The following is a 22,238-nucleotide window of genomic DNA, read 5'->3' as shown; positions in this document are numbered from 1 at the left end:
GTTACAAGAAAAGGTCCTCTCAGACACTGCACTCATCAGATTTGGCTAAAATAGCTCTCTATGGCTTCTCAGGAGATTTAATAGGATGGCTGGATTTATGGGAGGGGGGTCACCCTGTTTTTGACTTTGGTGATAGGGGGGTCACCCATCAAAGTTTTGGATTTACTGCTCTTTCCTCTCAGATATCAACGATTGACATCCATTTCTGTACAAAAGTTCAGGACATCTGGTTAGCATAGAAAGTGTGAAATACATTCACAGCTCATTCAAAATGTACTTGTAGTCAAAATTTAAAATTGACTCTTTGAAATTCCTATCTTACAACTGACATGTCAACAATTTCATTCAAACACAGAATGACTGTTGAAAATAAATATATATAAAATAATATATATATATATATATATATATATATATATATATATATATTTTTTATATATATATATAATTTATATCTATATATAATTTATATCTATATATAATTATATATATATATATATATATATATATATATATATATATATATTATATATATATATATATATATAATTTATATCCACCTTTTGTTTTACCGTTGTCCCGCGGAGGGGGGGGGGTCACCCTGTTTTCGAAATTGGAATAGGGGGGGGGTCAGTCACTTTTGACGTCGGCAAAAAATAATCCACTGCGCCCCCCCTCCCCCCCAGGCCGAAGAAACTGACCAGTCCCTTACTCTGTTATAAAGTTGAGCAATAACACAGGGATGTTTGGGAAATCAGTGGAATAGAAACACAAACACTGGTTTTCACATTTCAAAGGCCAATAAAATAGTTGCTGTAGACTGTTGACAGGCAACTGATTCACAGTGCTGGTGAAATCTGACACTGCACTCAATGGAAAAGTATATGGAAAGACACAAAGAACTGACATCGACGGTTAGCTAGAGTCTTGGACCACTCATTATTGGGATATATATGTATGCATAATGTGCAGCAAATTCTAAAGCCAATCAGCTGTGAGAGACTACGTGATGTTATCACTTATTGAATACACAGAATCAGATGTAGACAAAGACAAAGTCTGAGGCTTGACAATTTCTCTGTCAGTCTGAACTTCTCATATATTTGGCACAGTTAAATCAGTATAATTTTGTGACTGCAATATGGAACTGAAAAAGGTAAGATGACAGTTTTACGATGGCAAAATAGACGTAAGCGCCATTATTTTTCATCAACTTGGCAACAATGCAAATTTACTGTATGATCTACAGGTTCACCCTGTTACAACTTAATAATGGTACAGCCCTATCGTTTTCCATGACAAACATTGGACTTCTACACAGGAGATGGGAACAGAAAGTTTAATGCTGTACTTGTTTCATAAATTTTATTTCCTTCTAAATATACAATGGAAAGCATTTGAAGGGAGTGCTGGCAATATCATTTTGCATGTGCAGATGAAATAACAGATGGCGTTTGTATTAAAATAAACCTTAAGCATGTCCAAAACACCAAAACTTAAGACTTCAGTCAAATAAATAACATTTTCATAATCTCTTTATTCTAATATTCTTAGAAGAGACCATTCATAAAAGGTAAGTAGAACATCAAATTAAGTTAAAGAATATTTGCATTCAAAAAATTAAAGTTGATTTTTCATCGAGTGTTGAGCTACAGATTAAATCAACTTACGTTAAACCTAGAGAGTTGTTTTTCAGTCACTCAAATATATGCAATGCTTTTCTGTTTTGTATCTTGTATGGACTCATTTTGGAGCCTAAAAGGAGAACTTTAGTATTTTTAATGTCTTGTTTTTGTGAAAATTGCAACGTTATTTGGAATTTCAATTATCAGCATATTTCCCTCACTTTTCACTCTGATCCCTGATATTCATTGCTGGTTACTGAAGATAAAAGTGAAAGTTTCCTTAACCCTTTTCCTGCCAGACAGTATCACTTCCCCATCTGCCAAGTCAGTAAAAAGTGGCATTGAGCCAAAACCATATGTATTTTCACCCATTTGGCTTGGTATGTTATAGTAGCTTTCGTCTGTAAAAATCGTGTTTACAGTATCTCTGTCTTCAGGGACCTTCAAATCTTCAAGTCTTTGTTAAAATGCACCATATGGGACATGTTTTGCTCTACTAGTTTTAATGAACTTGACCTGATGGTGAAATATGAACTTGGCAGGTAAAGGCAGGAAGGTATGAACTAAAGTAAAACCTTCTATTTCATAGTGAACACAATGACGAAAATTTCAAAGTTGCAATTTTCTGTGAAATGGTATGTTACGTACGTGGCAGTGAATAGACAAGAAATATGAAGACAAGGAGAACTGCCTTCCTAACAATACTTAAGATTATTGCATGTAAATAAAACTGACCCATCTCATATTATTTAATGATATATCAGCTCTCCAAGTTATCGAAAGGTTATATTGGAATTTATATTGAAATTTTGAAGTTTCTTTTGGAGTAGATTCCTAAAATATTCCTGAACAAATGACTTTCACATCACAGTGATATCCTATGAAAAGCAAAGAGAAAAACTGCTGAGTCAGCTTTTTTGTGTTGGGTGTTTGTAAAAAGATTGAAAAATACAGCAATTTCATCTCCACACCCATTTTGTAAATACATTTATCAATATGGCTCCTCCCGACCCAAAAAAGAGAAAATGATACTATCAAAAATGGCATTGTTTTTGCATTTCTTCATGCAACTTAGTCAATGGAATGGCTTGACACTGTATTGTATTCATCCATCATTAAAGCATGCATGGTTTTGTTAAGGCTAGCTCCCAGTAAATTTTACCAAGGTTCCCTCTGTTTTATCAATGCAATTTTATTCCAGGACAACAGAAATGGTACCTGAGTTCCCACATCATTTAACCTATCTTTCAAAATCTTAACAAAAACACTGGTATCTGTTTATCTTTTCTTTTTCTCCCAGTCATTCACTCTGTGTAACCCCTTGTACATTTTAACAAAATGTACCAGTATACCATGCAAAGATAGAAAAATACCGTCAAGGACACTATGTGCTCACATTCGGTTTGAATTGGTCCATTCGAGAAATATTTAAACCAGGAAAACAAGAATGACAAAAGCAAATAAGGTCTCCAACTTAGGTACTGGAGGTCATCTTTAGGAACATGCATATCAACTTCTATAGCAATGGGAGAAGCAGATCCTAAATACATAAGCAAATGTCAAGAACAAAAAACAGAGAAGGCTTGAAGTTGAAAAAAAGAAAAGGTGGGAGTTGGCAAAAAATGCACAAGGGATATGGTAAAAAAGTAATGCTACATTATTGATCTTCTAAACCCTACCCCCTCCTGCATATCAAATGTTCCACCCCTTGGTATTACATAAGACCAAATGACAGGAAGTACATTTACAACCTTGGAGATTTTTAATTAATGCCATGAGTGTTATCATTCTAATGTAAACAGCACTTAAGTTAGTTACAGATAGTGAAATGCCTTCCACTGTGGGCGGTGATTACAACATCTGGAATTATCCTGGATCCAAATTTCTCGTCAGTTTTTGTATGTCTTACATAGAAAAGTTGCAAAGATTGGTCCAAAATGAAAAAAAAAATACCTCAGCTTTGTTTTTGGATCAAATTTTCCTACAAATTGGTATCAAATATGACAAAATTATGTTCACAGCCTTCAAAATTGTCTCACAACATATCCTGGGTTAGTATAGGTCATTTAAGGTCACAAACTGAGAAAAGTACCTAAAATATACAAATTTTGGGGTTTCCCAACACTTTGAGCAGAAAATTATCTAATAACATCTTTCGGGACTTTATACCAAATTACAAAGCTATCAAACAAGGGACTTTATACCAAATTACGAAGCTATCAAACAAGTAATGTTGAGATAAAGTTTTCTTGACCAAAAATGACAATATTGTCTTAAAAATACGATTTTTTTATATTTCAGGACAATTTCCACATATCTAACTATTGTCATCTCTGTACGTCTTTATGAAATATGAAAGCTGTCTGTCCAGGGGTTTTAAAAAGGAAACCACTGTCTGAGATTTTTTGACCAAAAATGACAAAATTGCACAAAAATAGTAATTTTCCCAATTTTGTCATAATTTCAACAAATTAGAAGAGTAACACCCTTGCAAAGAGACAACCCAAATTTGAGAGCCATTGGGCCGGCGGTTTCAGAGAAGAAGAATTTTTACTGAAAATGAGAAAAATCACAAAAAAATTCAGCAAAAATACAAAATTAAGGATATCTTCACAATATTCATAAAACTGTATAAGGTTGACCTAAGGTACTTGCACACAAATTTTCAAAGCAATCAAAAGAGCGGTTCTTGAGTTATTAATTCTTAACCATTTTCACATTTTGTAAGCTCATTTGCATAATTTTGGCAATGCAGACTTCATTTGAACAAAGTCCCATCTATAGCCCAGGATGCATCCACACACCAAATACAAAGCTGAAACGTGCAGCGGTTTGCGTGTTTTTGATGTTGATGGACATACTGTACATACATACATACATACATACACACATACATACAGACGCCATCGACTTCAGCCTATACGATAAACTCACATTGGTAAAACCAAATGTAGCTAAAATTGTACGACTAAATCTTAAAACAAGGACGATGTCAGACAAAATATTCATGACAGAAGCTTAAATGTCAAATATGCACTGAGCGAAAAGAAAAAAATGAACATTAACCATGGTTTTTGTTTTGGATGATTGCTGTGTAAGGTGCTAGACAGGTAGCTGTTTCAAAGAGACCCTGATGAGGTATTTTAATTGCACACTAATGAAACTCATATTTGACTGGTCAAAATCAAGCAGTCACGTTTGGCATATGACACTGCTATCTTGTGTCACCTTTTAAAGCGGCACTTTTCAATCCCTGGTTCTCGCATTAGTGGAGTTCTCCTCCCAGTCAAACACATGGCCAGTATGATGTTTGATTTCTATAACATTAATTACACAAACTCATCTCAACCTTTTGTCACATGTTGCTAATCCTGCAAACAGAGTTTAGCAAGCTTTTGATTGACGGTCAGTTCAAATCGCCAACGGTCATTGATTCCCCACAACAAACGCTTGAATTCCTAAAAAATTGTCTTCCAGTCGCGTTAACCTTTAAATATCACCACAGAGTTCAATGGGCAGCAACTTCACGCTGACAGCTTAGCAGTCTGTCTGTGTATTTGCGGCCGAGGAAAACTAAAAAGTTGCCTTTTCTGGAGCGAGTGCCCGCGTGTTGCCTGTTTGGTGTCCACTTACACAATGAACGCCGCCATAGCTTGGCGTCCTTTTAAAGGGAGGCTCCGCCTTTAAAAAGATTCAATATAATTAGCATCTTTCGATGCTATCTATAGTATATCACATTAACTGTGTCCGTAACCTTGCATGAGACCCTAGTAATCTTGTATAAGACCCTAGTTCTTGGCTAGTCCATTAACGTCCGTTGATGAACTTTCATGTTTCAATCCTAGTCTTGCCATCTCCACAGTTAGATCAAATAAATAGTCAAGACATTCACACCTGAAAAAAAGAAATTCATAAATTGTATAAAATTCAATGTCTTTGAGTACATTATATACATTATTGAAAGGTCAGCAATGCATGTGAAATTACAGCGTAAACCAGACAGTAGCTTGTCTGTTGCCTATTTCTAAATTTTTCAGTTCAAAAACAACTACTTTACACACATAGTTATAAGTGCTTTCAACTCACAATCAGCATATCAGAAAAATTTCACATTAGTGAAATCAAGGTTACCCCACTTTCTTTTGAGGAATTGTCAAATAACCCATCTCCTGTAACCTGAACCTGTTCACCCCCAAATTTCCTGTAAACAGGTCCACATTCACCATTGATAACAATGGGTTTGGACCAAACCATGGTGGTGAAAGGGTTACAAGAGTTGATATTAGCAGTACCTATCTACAATACATGAAATGTAGCTGTTTTCACCCAAAGTGACGTTAGTTCTACTTGTAGCAGTTGAATGGATCACATAGTGAAATAATTCATTTGCCTTTCACACAAACAAAAAAAATACTTTTTCGGTACTTTTTTCACCAAAACAAGATTTTGTAAAGAATATATGTTGCCATCAAAGCTGCAATATGGGAATGGTTGAGTGAGTTTCACATACAGACAATGCCATTCAAATCAGATATGAGGACGCAATGTCACTCACTGCAAAGTACAGGTGACAAGAACAGCAAAGAATATGCATGGTCAAAATGTCAATATACTTCTACATCTAATTCAATCATTCAAATCAAGTGTAGAGATGGGTCAGTATTTTACACTGTCAACAAGATTATGTAAAATACCAACCCATTTCAACATCAGATTTTAATCCAATTGCATTTGCATCTGATTTCATCAAACTGATGTTTAAGTGACATTCTAAACTTATTTGAGCATTTTTGTTCTTTGCTGTTAACAATGGGGACTCACTCACATGGACTTTGCTTTTTCCCAAGATGGACCCCACACGTAGACACCATGACGCCGCACCAACACAGCTGGGGACCCTGGGTAATTTTCCATGGCCTGTCTCATGCGATCCTGGAAATGGAGGAAGCAGTCAGAACAGAACTCTCTACGATGGAAAGTACAGTCCTTTCATCATCTATCATGTTTCATTATTATCTGATTGCATAATTACTTGTACAAAACTCTAAAAGCAGTAATTACCTGGTACTTTTAGACTAGATGCAATTTCAGCAAATGTTGACGCATTTACTGCCTTAATGTCACCTTTCAAACACTATACCCAGTATAATCCACAAATTGTATCATTGTATGAAATCAGATCTTGTTGTGGTTACATCAAATTTCTTCACAAAATAGTTGCTAATGGAGATAGTCTCAGATGAGAATTGTTAACTTTTCTATATCTTCTTACCGTCAGTTCAATTTCCTCTTCTGTGTTTTCAATGATAGGTATTTTAAGCAGATCAGTGTTTCTGAAAGAAATGTTATAATTTAAATAAAGATTTGCTTCATAAGTTACAACTGAAAGCAAATTCTTTCAATAGATTTAAAATTCAATTGAAAACATCATCTCCATGAATATCACGTGCATGAACATAACAAGCAATATGTATGTTATCCAAATCACGCAAACCACAACTGTTATCATCATCATCATTATCAATGTCATTATCATTACAGCCACCTTTGTCACCATTGCCATCATCATCATCATCATCATCATAATCATCACAATTAAAACCACCCATCATCATCATCATCAGCTCACATTCAAAACCACCATAATCATCATAGCACTATCATCCATAACAACATTTCACCATCATCATTTCACCATCATCATTTCACCATCTCATCATTATCACCATCATCATCGTCATGTTCCTCATCCCAATCTTTGATGTTATGAGTGTCCCTGCTCAAAATAGCACTTCTCCATCGACTATCATCAACTTCAAGTTCAAAGGGACAATGACTTTGCTCACATTTGTGTCACCACTGTCACACGGATGTCATCCTTCTGACTGATATACTTTGCAATCAGTTTTATATTTCTGTTCCTGGTTTCGATTTAATTTCAGTGCGTCATATGTCACAAAATATGAAACTAAATAACATGATTTAATATACATTAACCAGTAATTCAAACGTTTAAGAAAGAGGGTGTACAGTTAAATTTTTAAACTTTTAAATCACACTTACAATCAATTACTGATGTAACATATTTGTCCAAGTTTTACAAATAAAAGCTTTGTACCGTAAATCAGTTTCCCACACGTATAATTATTTTGCAAACGTCACTATTTCCTCATTTATTGCTGAAGTCATCACTGAATAAATTAACCTTGGACCAAAGTCCGGGTGGGTGCTGGGAGTTGATTATACCAATCATTAGAAAATAATGCTTTCCATTTACAACACCCCTCCCATCTTTCATTGGCTACAAAGGCACCATTTTACAAAAGGTGTAGCCACAAACTGATGACGTCAAATCGGCCTACACAAAACACAGACGCCTTGAAATTATGGCACTGTGTATTGTTTACGGCGATTTGACGTCATCAGTTTGTGGCTATACCACTTGTAAAATGGTGCCGCTACAAAATGTTGCTAAATCCAAATGGCCAGCCTGTTATTCAAACTCCATAACTAAACACTAGTCGCCCAGATATGTGAGCTGGCATAATTAAAAGAATTCACTATGAATTACCTGGCTTTCAAAGATAGGTATTTTATAATGAAGTTTGTTTGTGAACTGTGTCCACCTAGACAATGCAGACACACACAGTCCCTTCATTGCAGCACTGTCCCCCTTTTGTGGAGGGACCGTGATTGCAGGACTGGGGTTGGTTAGACTGGAAGATCCGTCGCCCTTGGGTAGGGAGCGTCCTTGAGCGACGGATCTTTCAGTCTAGGGGCTGGTGACGCGAACAATACTGGTGGTACAAAATTTACCAGTTTACACTGAATGTAACAGAAATTACCATAACAATGCATGTATTTGTTGTGTCGGGATTATCTTAGCAAGCAAGACAGCTGGTTGAAGAAGACATTGACCACAGTGTTAACGGGTCTGCATAATGATATGCTGATTGAGATGAGCAGAACCACAGTCCCTCCACACCAGCCATGCTATGGTTAGAGCATCCATTTCTAGCTCCATGGTTAGAGAAACCACGGCCACACTAATAGCATGATCACTAATGTGGCAGGAAAAGTTAGCATGAAAGGCTGTGAGAAAGTCTCTGTTTTCTCGAGAAAAAAAACATACTTGTAATAAGTTCCAGTTTCGTCATTTCGAATGCCTTTTATCATTTCTTGATTTGTGATGGTGAACTCAGGACCAGGATATAACATTGTAACTAAGTTGGCATATTTTGAATGTGTATGTATTACAGCACCAGCATCTGAGAATGAAATTAAACACCACTGGTTAATTTTACTGAGAAGCTTGAAATTGAAAACTGTTGGAGAAGCAAGATATGTTCACCCAGCAAGTGGATACAATATTAAGCATTGCTGCGTGCAAATACATCAGTGTCAAATAAGATATGAACTGCAACAATATTGCAACTGACAATTCTTTGATTTCCATCAACCTGCATATTTGCTCCAATAAGGCCACGAAAAAAAAAGTTTGTTTCTCATCCTAGACATATTTCAAAAATGATGCAGTCCATACGGTTTTTTTTTTAATCTCAATTTTTTTATTCTTCAATCAACAAGAACGTGGAAAAAAGATGACAACAGCATAGGAATGCACACAGAGATAAATGCATAGCAGTGTTGCTTTAGTATTTTTGTATAGCAACAGTTCTGCAGTTTGACTTTTAGTGCAGCAATGCAGTTTTGACAGCGTAATATAACAGTGACAACTGTGTACGGTACAGTTGTGAATGGAATGTTAGTGTCAAATTATTTACGGTTCTCTTTTATACAGCACTGTTATGCACTATTGTCACGTATTTTTGTGTAATTTTTTTTATTTTATTTCCTTGTGAGCAGAAAAAAAAGGTTGACGCTGCGGGTCTGAATTGACGCGCGTGAGGATGAGAAACAAACTTTTTATTTTTCCTGGTGGTGATGACTTAATCATTATTTCCAAAATAAAGGTCCATGAGAGAATGCTTCATCAATCTGAAAAAAGTTTCAGTCACAAAAAAATTCCAAACAAGAAGATTCATGGCTTCAAATTTGACCAAAACGTTACTCAGAGCATTTCAAACCAAAATAACATGTGTGATGAAATAAATTGAAATCCTACTTATTAATTAAATTAAAGAGACATAAGGTAATAACAAAAGAGAACAGGGTTATAATTTTCTCAGAACTTTTGTCTAACAATTTTGAAAATCAAGAGTCAGGAATTTCATAATACTCGACTATTTTCCATCTTTTCAGAGTCAGGAATTTTACAATCTTGATAAGTGACCTTAAATTGAATGTTTTTATTTTTGAAATTAGTAAGAGTCTGTTCCCACAATGTTGGTGCATGACCTTCCATCGAGTGTTCTCCACAGGTTGACTAGCATATCACATACAATGGTAGCATACAATGATATTCACCGTACCTAACACTCTGAGAGATGGTCACGCAACCTTATCTCAAAGGTCAAATCATAGATAGAGATCTGATTCAGAACAAGGCCAATAACATTCAAGGATAAAGATACTATTTATCAATATACAAAAATTGTCGGACTGCACTAAGAATCATTGAAATATCTAACCTCGCATGGTGTATGCATTCATAAACAAGGGAGTACATGCACTCTTCTTGAGTTTCTTGCTTGGTGGTGGAGCAGACACATCAGAATGCTGTTCAGCGTCCATGACGAAGAGATCCTCTGGTTTGATTCGTTCTTTCTGTACGCCAGATGGAGCAATGTAGATTTCATTCCTGAATGTCGAATGAGAAATCAACAGTGAATTGAAATGTAATCATTTGCTTCAATAGTAAAAGTTGAAAGAAACATGAAAGAAATTAATGGGTATTATTCAAACACCTGTGTCAAGAAGATGGGCCTGATCCTATTTTGTTAACCCTTTGGGTCTATAATTTTTTCCACCAAAATATTAGTGCAACATTTTACCAATTTTTATGAATTTTTCTGTCATTTTTTTGATTATTTTGGACCAAATTGACACCACATTTCATTGGCTACAGTTTTCATCAAAAGTTTGGCAAAAATTTGAAAAAATTGACTGGGATATATCTGACAAAGGCGATAAAACTGACTTTTAAGGTCAAAGGGTTTAATGATGGTCTAGGATTTCTAATTTTGTCAAAAGTTAACCCCACATATTGCGATCACTTTGCCAAACTTTCACAAATCAACTGATCAGAGTTACATTGAACTTTGTCTTATACTTTTCTCAAATATTTTTTAAAAAAGTAGTCTTTCAGTGTGACACTTTAACAGGGTTTCTCTTTGCTGGATTTCAAGAAATTACAGAACATTTTGTAAAATGTCTCTAAAAATTTCCATATTGCTAAGACAGATGCTAGGAAAAACCACCAAAATTTTCATTGATAGGTGTTTCTGGCCTACACCAGTAGTTTTGTAATGCATCTGAACTTAATATAAATCTCCAGGCCATATTGCCTTCATCAGAAACACAGATAATGATAGAGAGTATTTACCCATGTTTTATGCTGACTCCGCCACCGGTACCAGTAACCCATCCTAGCCTGTAAAACTGCCGGCACAACTCTGGTATGAGGTTCCGCGGGTGTTCCTGGAGGTAATACCATTTGAAAGGGTGTCAGTGACCTCAGTTACACTCATTGTATTCTTTAGGAATTCTGACTTTGCAGAAGTGGTGTTGAATTTGATCCAATTGCTTCTATAGCACTCTGTTTTGCAAAATACAATGTAAGGTACTCACAGCAGTCAGGTACAACATGAATGGTAGTGATAACAACAAACAAAATGGGCATGAGGGATTGTTGACTTTCTGTTGCTTGCTCTGTTGAAGTCATGACATTGAGAAAAACACTGTTTTTATATATTTTCAGTCGTGAAGGTTATTTATGGTCATGGAGGTGTGAGTGCTACACCATCTTTATTTAGATTTGCATAACATTTACATAAATGAACATTTTGTATAAATGATGTCATGCACCACCTATTTTTGAAGTGGGAAGTGATAAAGATATCTGTTACACATTGTAATTCCTTTCTCCTTCACATTTTGAATTTTCTTAGATGTAGGAGTGTCTCTTTTGCACTCATGGTGCCTTGGGAAAAAAAAAGCAATAGATATTCAGGTTTCACTTAGTTTTTTGCTGATATCTAAAGTAACTGCAACTCGATACGGACGTTGTATCTGAAATTTTAAGCATGACAAATATTTATGCACTGTATTTTACTACTGCACCATAAGATAGGGTATATCTCTTCTGATGGGGTATGAAAGCTATTGAGTCTGATTATGAGCAATAGTCAAAAAGGCGGATTTATTTCCACTTTTGTCTGCAGCAAACACTGGTGAAGATGTGAAAATATGCTGAATATTTCTACAGGAAATTTCTTGCCTTTTGAAGTCTTCCAGTAAATGATAAGGCTATTGAATATTATAAATGTGAAAGTTAATAGATGGAACACAGCTGTTATCCTTTCATTACAGCTGACAGGTAGAGGCCTGGAGAGGGCACCAAATACACAAAATCTGAGAGAACTGTTCTGTTTTTTATTAAATTTATGATTGAACCACAATTCATCATATGTAAACATATACTTAAACATTTTTATAATTGACTACTGGAATTCAGAGTATACTTATATTGTACCTCATCAATCCTAGACTCTCAGGTCTGGGCTATGCATATATAATTGGCACAAAAATATGCCGCAAGGTCCACGTGCCAAAGTGATTCTTATCCCTGCACATCAAGTAGGTTGAAATCATGATTATGTTTGTCTCGCTGTGAGATAAAGACTTAAGAATTCATGCTCCAATGTCTTTGGAGTCTTTAAATGGTTGGGTCCCATTAAATATAATATAGAGAAGAGCTGTTTACACTTTACTGAGGATTTTAACCATCCTGACTTTTATGGTATTACAGTATGTGTGCCATGTAAACCTTGCTGGAAACAGCCATAGTGGTGAAAGATGTTTCACCCAGGGGAATTAATATGCAACATAACTGACTTGTCTGCCCATCTTTTTATTGATCTATCTTGTAGTATGTTATGTGAATACCAATTTGTCATAGAATTTTTGGATGTCTTGCATGAATCCCTACAACTTTACTCATATATATTTTACTTGCACCATAATACACTGTATAACATCTAAAAACGTGTGAAGTCGGAATTTTAACTCAGTTGTCAATTTACACATTAATTATTACATCATAGTTACGGTCTATGATTTGTAAGGTCAGATGCTGTTTCAAGTGTGTAGACTGAATGGCAGTGAAATTTTGATTTCCCAATTGACCTCATGATTAACAGCTCTTGGAATCTTAAAATAGATCACAGTCAAAACCATGTTGTAATTGAAATAAACAAGATCTTTCCTTTCGCCTTTTACAATTGTTTACCACTACAGCCATCCCTGGACAATCATCACATGTAAACATTGGGCATATCCATAAATGAGAGCATTCTAAATGGCAAGGCTCCAGGGTCAATAACTTTTGCAAAAGTAGGAGCATATCATTTTGAAGTCATATTCACTTATTTTGGAAATATTACAAATTGTTATCTTTTACATCAAATTGTTCTATAGTAAACACCTTTTTCAAAGCAATATTTCTTATCAAAGGTAACATGAAAACCCCCTCATTCTGTATACCGGTATTTTCAGAAAGCAGAGAGTCTAAGTTCAGTATTGTTAGCAACAGAGAATGAAGGGGAACATATTTTGGGTAGAAATCCCTCAATTTTGGCATTAACAATAAAACTCACAAATTAATGAAAATTGAATGAGTCTAAGTACGCTTTGGTATGTGCAAGGGTACATTAAATTTTCAGAACATGCGGAAAATCACACTGTAATTTCTTGAGATTTTGTTGTCCCTGCATATAGTACAGTGCATAGCTGAAGCACAGTAGCTCAAGGTTTTGCCACCTGGTATTTTGGTCGGGATGCCGAAACGACCAGTTACCCATTTTTTCTCACGGCCACGGTACATACATGTATCTTTTTGATCTAAGTTACACGACGAACGGCCTCTCCCAGGGTTGAATCCTTCGTCTTGCGACTTAGCTCCCCGGCCTTGTCACAAAGCTTGTGCTATCCTGGCCTAAAGATTACTACGGATGACCTATACACTTGCAGACACGTGGTAAAAACATGACGTTGTCATTTAAACCATTTAACCATCCACACGCAGTCGACGTTCAAAGGGTAAATATCAGGTAGATGTCATGTTGTTGTGAAAGCCGAGCTTACAAACGCTTAGCTCAGTATACTAGTAGCTCACCTCTCCGTATTTTCTGTCCATGCCTGCACCTGTATACGCCGATGGTGTTGATCTGTTTTCTTTCCGAGGCAAGGTTGTGCGCATGACTAAACGGAAGTACTAAAAGGAGTGTAAAGGTCATACGCTCGATGGCTAGGGGTCCACGAACGCGACGTTCACGGGCACGGGAGTTTGGTTCAGTGCACAGGCTCGTGAAACATTTTATAGCTATCCAAGGCATAGCTGCAGTACTGTAGCTCGAGATTTTGCCTAGGTTGTTGGGTCCCACCAAAGTACCCTGGACAAAACCACAGGCACCACCGCAGTACTACCAGTACCACAGGTGCCCAAACACAGGCGCTCGTTAGCTGCCATTAGTAGATCGATTTTAGGATCGATGTATCGATCCCGTGGTCGATATGCCCGCCACATTAGGTTGCAGTGGCGAGCATATCGACCACGGGATCGATAGATCGATCCGAAAATCGATTTACTTAGCAGACTAACCAGCTAACGAGCGCCTGTGTGCTCAAATCAACCAGTGATCGCGAAGCCCCCTGTAAACGTACTATTAATATATATATATATATATTATATATATATATATATATATATATCATATATGCATGTATGTATGTATGTACATATATATGTATATAGTAGTAGTAGTTATATTTATTATAGTGACTTATGACATCACTAATACAAAGAACTGATTATAAGTCATACATTATGAGAGGTCATCCAGCCCAACGGGCTTACAAGTCACTATAAAACAAAATTAAGGACTATAGAGGGTCTCAGGACGAAGACAATAATGAACTAGAGTTAAAACTAATAAATAATGTAAATCAACATCTCATTCGTGACAAACTTAGGAAAGAAATATTTGCAGCATACACTGCGTCAACTAATTGAATAAAGTGTTGCGTCTTTTCTGAAACGCTTTCTTGATATATTTTGCCGTTAATCTGGCATTATTCAGCATAAGATAACATAATTTTTGCATATCATCAAAAGAGGAAAAACCCTGATTTGTTAACTCAACCTCGTGATACAAGTGTTGACGATGATCATTATACATAGGACAGTGAAACAAAAATGCAGCTCATCCTCGATTGCATTTAATCACACAATCTACAGATATACGTCTTTCTATAATCTCATTTCGATATCGCCCCGTTTCAATTCGTAAAGGAAGAATTCCAAAACGTAGCTGAACAAAATAGGATCTTTCAGACCTTGACATGTCCAGTGACAGATATTTTTCCTCGCAAAACTCCGTCTTGAATTTAGCAAACGTACGTAATTTTGGCTTTTTTATTTAACACATAAGTATACCAATGCTCGTTACATTTGTTTTGTATATATATATATATATATATATATATATATATACACACAAATACATACATATATATATATATATATATATATATATATATATATATACACACAAATACATACATACATACATACATACATACATACATACATACATACATACACAGTGCTCTCCATGGCCTTTCGAAATTGTTAGTAAATTTACGAATTCGGTTCAAAAAATATTAGTAATTTTCAACAAGCTCTTCTGGTACACAATAAATTATTTTAAGGGGATAGAAATGATGAATAATTTCATTATAGACAAAGGAAAATGAAAAATTCCTAGTTTTTAGGTTTTTTTGACAATGAACACTCATATTTTGATACGCATTTTCAAAAGAACCATTGAATAACGCAGTACATCATTGCTCATGAATGCTTGTTACACTAAAAATTTCTTCCTTGTCTCATTTTGGTCAACCGGCCAATGAATGTTATTCAATTAATCGATCAAACACTTTGCGTTACATCGTTCAACCATGGACGTTCAACCATGCACGGTCCGGACTGTAGTTCGACTGTCTTTCGGGCTGACTGTTCTTGATCTCTTCTCGGCGGATTCGTTGTTTCGTATTTTTTTCATATCAGTTGCCGTTTTTATGCCCGACTTTCTTTCCCAGCTGAGCAGCTGAGGGTTCTATCTGTCTAAAGCATTTGTAACTGCCCGCTTCTCTCGATCCGCTTCAACTGTCCATTCGGAAAGTTGACAGCATGTGAGTGTTTGGGTGTCTCGAAACTACCGTAATGCATGACACGACCCGGGGATCTTGAAACCTTTTCGCGCATGCTCATGTTATCACAGATCAAAGTCCAAAGCTGGCTATCACCATGGCTTTAATATCACCATGTGTCTATATGCGCCTATGATAGGGGCAGAGTAGTTTTTTGAAAGACGAGATATGACAGTATTTCCCCGGAATTCATAATCTTGACCGAAAATCAGGCTTCAAGAATAACAAAATTGTTCGTAAATGGCCGACCGGGCATTTAGTTTTTTCGTAAATTTTCATTTTTGCTCGTAATTTACGAACATTTATACGAGAGACAGCGAGAGCACAGCATACATACATATAGGGGAAAGTGGGGCAAGTGGGACACTGGGGCAAGTGGGACATTTTTCAGTTTACGACAATTTGTGTTCGATAGGGTGATTACCCTTTTGCGACAGTACCCTCACGTTCTCCAGTGACCAGCAGACGCCATATTGTGAAGCAGCCGGTCGACAAAGTCTCTGCGATTACAGGTAAAAATTCAATATTTTATGTATATTTGAATACGGTAACGGTCAGAATTTGTCTGTTAGTACGTGTAAAACTACATAGTAACTTCAATAAGCGCGATTTTAAAATTTTCCAGACATTTTCTGTGAAAAAAATACGGAAATGAAAGAATCACTGATATGGAGTTTGTACACAGTGACCGATGCATAAAAATTGCAAAATGCACAGAATGTGATGAGTTTTTCTGTTTAATGACGTCATCAATTTCCAATATGGCCGACAATTGATCGATTTTGTTTATTTATGTGAAGTGACAACTCCATGGTTTATCGTTATAGCTATTTATCAAGATTTCAATGTTTTACTCTTAGCTAATCTCACCGAAGTCGTATGTATACCAATAAATATCAATTGTCATTGCTTTTTGACAAAAAAGGAGCATTTTGTGGTGTATTCGATACTTAATGTCGGCCATTTTTAAATGACCTTACATGTATGAATAGTGATAATATTTACATTTCTATGTCAGTATTTTGATTTTTAGAAATCAATATCCTGATGCCCAGGATATTAATTGTATTTGCGATGAATATAAAAAAATTGTAGAACTTTTTTCATTTCATTGGTAAAATATCTTTATATGGGCTAAAAAGTAGTGGTGTCCCACTTACCCCAACTATGCAGGGTAAAGTGGGACAGTCTGTAACAATGAGTTGGTTGTATAAGTTGCTGATTTTACTCGTTCATATATCTCTAATTTATCAGATTATTGTATGGACCCTAAGTAGCTTGAACATTTTTTACGAACACGTAGCAATAATCATTTCTATATATTTCCTTTTCAGTGCCTCCCTCAATTAACCATGGTAGAAGTTCGTTGTGGAGCTGGATAAAGGGAAGAAAGAAAGGAAATGGAGATCAGGCAGAAAGAATTCAGAAAAGGGGAGAGAGAAGAAAAAACAGCAGAAACAGAAGAAGGGAACAGAGGAAAAGATGCCAAAGAAAAGACTACTTAAAATGGAGAAACTAAAAAATAAAAGTGAACTTATCCGTCACAAAGTCACAGTCGACTGAATGTGCTGGTAAAGGCAACAACAGGACAAAGGGAAAAACACTAGTGAACAAGTCATTGACAATGACATAGTCCCCACTTGTAATAGGAGTATTAGTCTTGAGGGGGCAGGGAAATGAGGTCATTAAGAAGTATCACTAAAGTGTATATGTTCAGATCTATGGACACATAGGTCTATGTCATTGTTCCCAATTTGAAACAAGAGGCATGTCTAAGTTATGGTTCTAAATCGGGAAAAAAGATCAAACCTCCAGCTGTATTGGCCAGCCAAGAAATACATATGTGCATAATAAATGAGGTACAAGATGTGACATCTTAAGGTCTATTATCCTATCAAAATTGAAGCGTAAAGAACTTGTGATTACTGAGTTATGCATATATATGCATATTCAAGGTCTAAGGTCATCAAGGTCACGTGACATTTTGAAAAAAAACATTGTATTGCTAATTAATCCATATATGCCAAAATTCAGACCTCTAGCTCTATATATTGGCTTGCCCACAATTATATATGGGCATAATTAACGAGGTAAAGCATGTGTTGTCATAAGGTCTCCCATCCTACTAAATATAAAGGACATAGCACTTGTGGTTACTTATTTATTGACATAATCGTGTATTTTAGGTTAAAGGTTATCGAGGTCACATGACATTTTGTCAAAAAATTTCTATCCTATAGTCTATCCCTATATACTAAAAATCATACATTTACCTCTATTGGCTTGTTCAAAATTAGATATGCACATAATGAATCAGGTACAATATGTGGCGTCATAAGGTGTCCCATCATACCAAATATGAAGGGTGTAGCACTTGTGGTTCCTGAGTTATGGACAAATATGTATATTTGGGGTCAAAGGTCACCGAGGTCACGTGACATTTTGTCAAAAAATTGTATTGCTAAGTTATCCCTACATACCAAAAATCAGACCTCTAGCTCTATTGGCTCGCTCAAAATTAGATATGCACATATCAATAATATGTGGCGTCATAAGGTGTCCCATCATACCATATATGAAGGGTGTAGCACTTGTGGTTACTGAGTTATGGACAAATATGTATATTTGAGGTCAAAGGTCATTGAGGTCACATTACATTTTTTCAAAATAATTGTATTGCTAAGTTATCCCTATATACCAAAAATCAGACCTCTAGCTCTTTTGGCTCGCTCAAAATTACATATGCGCATAATTAACGAGGTACAATATGTGGCGTCATAAGGTGTCCCATCATACCAAATATGAAGAGTGTAGCACTTGTGGTTACTGAGTTATGCACAAATATGTATATTTGAGGTCAAAGGTCATTGAGATCACTTGACATTTTGTCAAAAAAATTGTATTGCTAAGTTATCCATATATACCAAAAATCAGACCTCTAGCTCTATTGGCTCGCTCAAAATTAGATATGCACATAATTAATGAGGTACAATATGTGGCGTCATAGGGTGTCCCATCATACCATATATGAAAGGTTTACCACTTGTGGTTACTGAGTTATGGACAAATATGTATATTCGAGGTCAAAGGTCACCAAGGTCACATGACATTTTGTCAAAGTGTCTGAGATATCTGCGTGAACGGATGGACTCACGGACTGACATGACCCAATCTATGAGCCCCCTGGACTTTATCTGTGGGGACTAAAAACTGTGTCACTGCATCCTTTTTGCAATATGAATACGATGAGAAACTAAATTTTTATTTATCTTGGCCTTATACATGGGAGCCTATGTACTGCCTTATACATGGGAGTCTATGGACTGCCTTATACATGGGAGTCTATGGACTTCCTTATACATGGGAGTCTATGGACTGCCTTATACATGGGAGTCTATGGACTGCCTTATACATGGGAGTCTATGGACTGCCTTATACATAGGAGTCTATGGTCTGCCTTATACATGGGAGTCTATGGACTGCCTTATACATGGGAGTCTATGGAGGTGAAAACTAAAAAGTCCTCTAACACGGCCAAATTTGATCGCATTGTGAAACAAATCGACGTGCATCTGTATGAGGTATGGTACTATCCTTGTACCAAGTTTGAACGAAATCGCTCCAGGCGTCTCTGAGATATCTGCGTGAACGGACGGACGCACGGACGGATGCATGGACATGACCAAACCTATAAGTCCCCCCGGACGGTGTCCGTGGGGACTAATAAACCATTTATTTTATTTACTCTGATCAGTAAGAGCATGAAGAAAGGAGAGAGAGAAAACAGTGTGAAAATCTCAGTAATACTTTATGGGTCGCCTGTGCTTATACATGGGAATCTATGGACTGCCTTATGCATGGGGGTCTATGGAGGTGAAAACTAGTGTGAAAATCTCAGTAATACTTTATGGGTCGCCTGTGCTTATACATGGGAGTCTATGGACTGCCTTATACATGGGGGTCTATGGAGGTGAAAACTAAAAAGTCCTCTAACATGGCCAAATTTGATCGCATTGTGAAACAAATCGACGTGCATCTGTATGAGGTAGGGTACTATCCTTGAAGCAAGTTTGAACAAAATCGCTCCAGGCGTCCATGAGATATCTGCGTGAACGGACGGACGCACAGACGCACGCACGCACACACACACGGACGCACGGACGGACGCACGGACATGACCAAACCTATAAGTCCCCACGGACACCCGTGGGGACTAAAAAGACCAAACCTCTACAAAATCCAGTCTAGAATCAAATCTAGACTCAGTACAAATAAATGTATTGTGGACACTGCCAAGAGTGTTATAAAGATGATGCTAGTGATGATGAAGACTGGTGGCGATGTAGTAGAAAATGTCCCTAATGATTTCATGAAACTTGTACCGGAGTATTCAGGGAATACAAGCTGGAACAGTTCTGCTGCACTGATCATAGCGATAGCAGTGACGAGTGAACACAGAAAAAATTAAAATTATTAGGTGATGGCAAACGCTCCTTTGCATGAGTAACAATACATATACTATGTTTGTGTTTTATGTATAGTTTTGTGAGGGTGTAATTTCTCGAAATGATTAAACCTATAGACCAGTGATTCCGGGTCAAAATGTGGAAAAGAATTTCAAACAGCAGATTTTGTCAGATTTTGTAGCTAGCTCCTTGGAATATTAATAGCTTCCTATTAAAATAGTTTGTTTATGTTCAATTCAGTAATTCAGTGCAATTGAACCCTCCAAACTTTCATGCTGATATATCTTTGGAATGTTGGCAAATGACAGATTGAGCCGCTTGCAAAATTAAATTCTATGTTAAATTTTGATTGCAAATATTGATATCATTATAGAGTAGGCCTAAAATATGAAATCCCAGTCGTTTCACGGGGAAAAAATGAAAAACGTTTACGCATATCCATGTCACTTTTGTCTTGTTGCCAATAAAGTTTCAATAGAGTTTGAGTTCATGTTTCTATTATAAGTGTATTTTTTACTTATTACACATGAAGAAAAAGGCATTTTACTGCCTTTGAAACTTCAAATAAAACTGTCCCACTTACCCCCAACATGTTGGGGTAAATGGGACGTTTTTCCTGTTTCATCAAAATCGTTGTTATATTAATATGGTGAAATTTATTTTTTTTCTTATTTCACAGATTTGAGCAGTAGACAATACACGTACATAATAATTATATTTCAAATCACTTTGAACAGTTATCGATAAAATATTAAGCAAAAAATGTTTAAGTGTCCCACTTGCCCCACTTTCCCCTATATCTATATATATATATATATATATATATATATATATATATATATATATATATATATATATATATATTATATATATATATATATATATATATATATATATATAAACCTTTGTCATTAAGCGTCTCTGAAGCATGATGGGCTGCAGTTTCAAGAAGGTTATAGGCCCGGGAACTTCCTACCTTTTTCTGACCTCCGGGGTGATTTAATAAAAGTAATTAGGAAAGCATTAAATGCAGGGCAACAAGCGGCGAAATGAGTGGCCAGAACAGCATTCTTCAATTGTAGTTTCTGAAAAACAATCTATCATTAACTGATATCACCGTTCAAATGCACTGTCCTCGCTAGAGCAGTAGGCCCTAACAATGCATTTTTTCTTCAACGATGAGGCTTTGTATCTGCTATAAATTGAGGCAAAGAGGTGATAAGAGTCCTCTCCCTCGGACATAAGGCAAACTTCACAAGATTATGTAAATTTATTCCATTTTTATTGTTCTCTTCAGAAGTATTTTCAAGCATCAGAGAAGATATGTACATCTGCAAATGAAGCTCGTGTGCTTGCTCCACAACTGTCTTCATATTTAGCGTTGGCAGCGCACGGTGGTGGACGCTCACGCAAACTTTAGATAGTTATCATAATGAGCTATTAAATGCCTGTTATTTTAACATTCTAATTCTCTAGTTTTAAAATGGTAGCTATGTACACTGCGCATTTCTGTCTACCCAGTGTGTTTAATGGCTGATATTTACAAGGGACAAGCATAGTGGCTGTATTGCAATGATGTACGCCCTCTACGTGCACTCTCGAAAAAATTACCATTACGTTTATAGCAACTGCTGCTTCCATAAAGCACTATTTGTACACAGTATTGCCACTGAGTTTACAGCTCCTGCTTTGAAAACATTAAGTAAAAGCAGGGTAAAGATTAAATAGCTTTTACTTCCTCACTAATTTTTAAACA

General features: G+C 36.2%; 1 protein-coding gene and 1 long non-coding RNA gene across 2 annotated transcripts; one reads left to right on the top strand and one right to left on the bottom strand.

The window, feature by feature from the left end:
- Nucleotides 1–1,351: 1,351 nt before the first annotated feature.
- LOC139126203 (methylthioribulose-1-phosphate dehydratase-like) lies at nucleotides 1,352–14,053 on the bottom strand. Its single transcript, XM_070692275.1, has 7 exons — nucleotides 13,921–14,053; nucleotides 11,131–11,225; nucleotides 10,217–10,386; nucleotides 8,758–8,893; nucleotides 6,898–6,958; nucleotides 6,451–6,557; nucleotides 1,352–5,519 (listed from the first exon to the last, which is right to left on the bottom strand). Exons 1-7 carry the CDS (start codon nucleotides 14,002–14,004, stop codon nucleotides 5,414–5,416), a joined length of 759 nt encoding a protein of 252 aa, XP_070548376.1. The 5' UTR covers nucleotides 14,005–14,053; the 3' UTR covers nucleotides 1,352–5,413.
- Nucleotides 14,054–16,129: 2,076 nt separating this feature from the next.
- On the top strand, nucleotides 16,130–20,970 carry LOC139125350 (uncharacterized). Its single transcript, XR_011550218.1, has 2 exons — nucleotides 16,130–16,528; nucleotides 17,351–20,970. It is a non-coding gene; the product is annotated as an uncharacterized lncRNA (long non-coding RNA).
- Nucleotides 20,971–22,238: the final 1,268 nt, after the last annotated feature.

This window comes from Ptychodera flava, chromosome 1 (genome assembly GCF_041260155.1).
Source record: "Ptychodera flava strain L36383 chromosome 1, AS_Pfla_20210202, whole genome shotgun sequence".
NCBI lineage: Eukaryota > Metazoa > Hemichordata > Enteropneusta > Ptychoderidae > Ptychodera > Ptychodera flava.
This window is presented reverse-complemented; position numbering and strand designations above follow the sequence as displayed.

Coding starts and splice junctions, on each gene's coding strand:
- LOC139126203 (XM_070692275.1), bottom strand. CDS start 14,004: ATGCGCACAACCTTGCCTCGGAAAGAAAACAGATCAACACCATCGGCG. Junction 6,959..8,757: donor GAAACTGGAACTTATTACAA/GTATGTTTTTTT, acceptor CATTTCTTTCAG/AAACACTGATCTGCTTAAAA. Junction 6,558..6,897: donor AAGAGGAAATTGAACTGACG/GTAAGAAGATAT, acceptor CTCCATTTCCAG/GATCGCATGAGACAGGCCAT.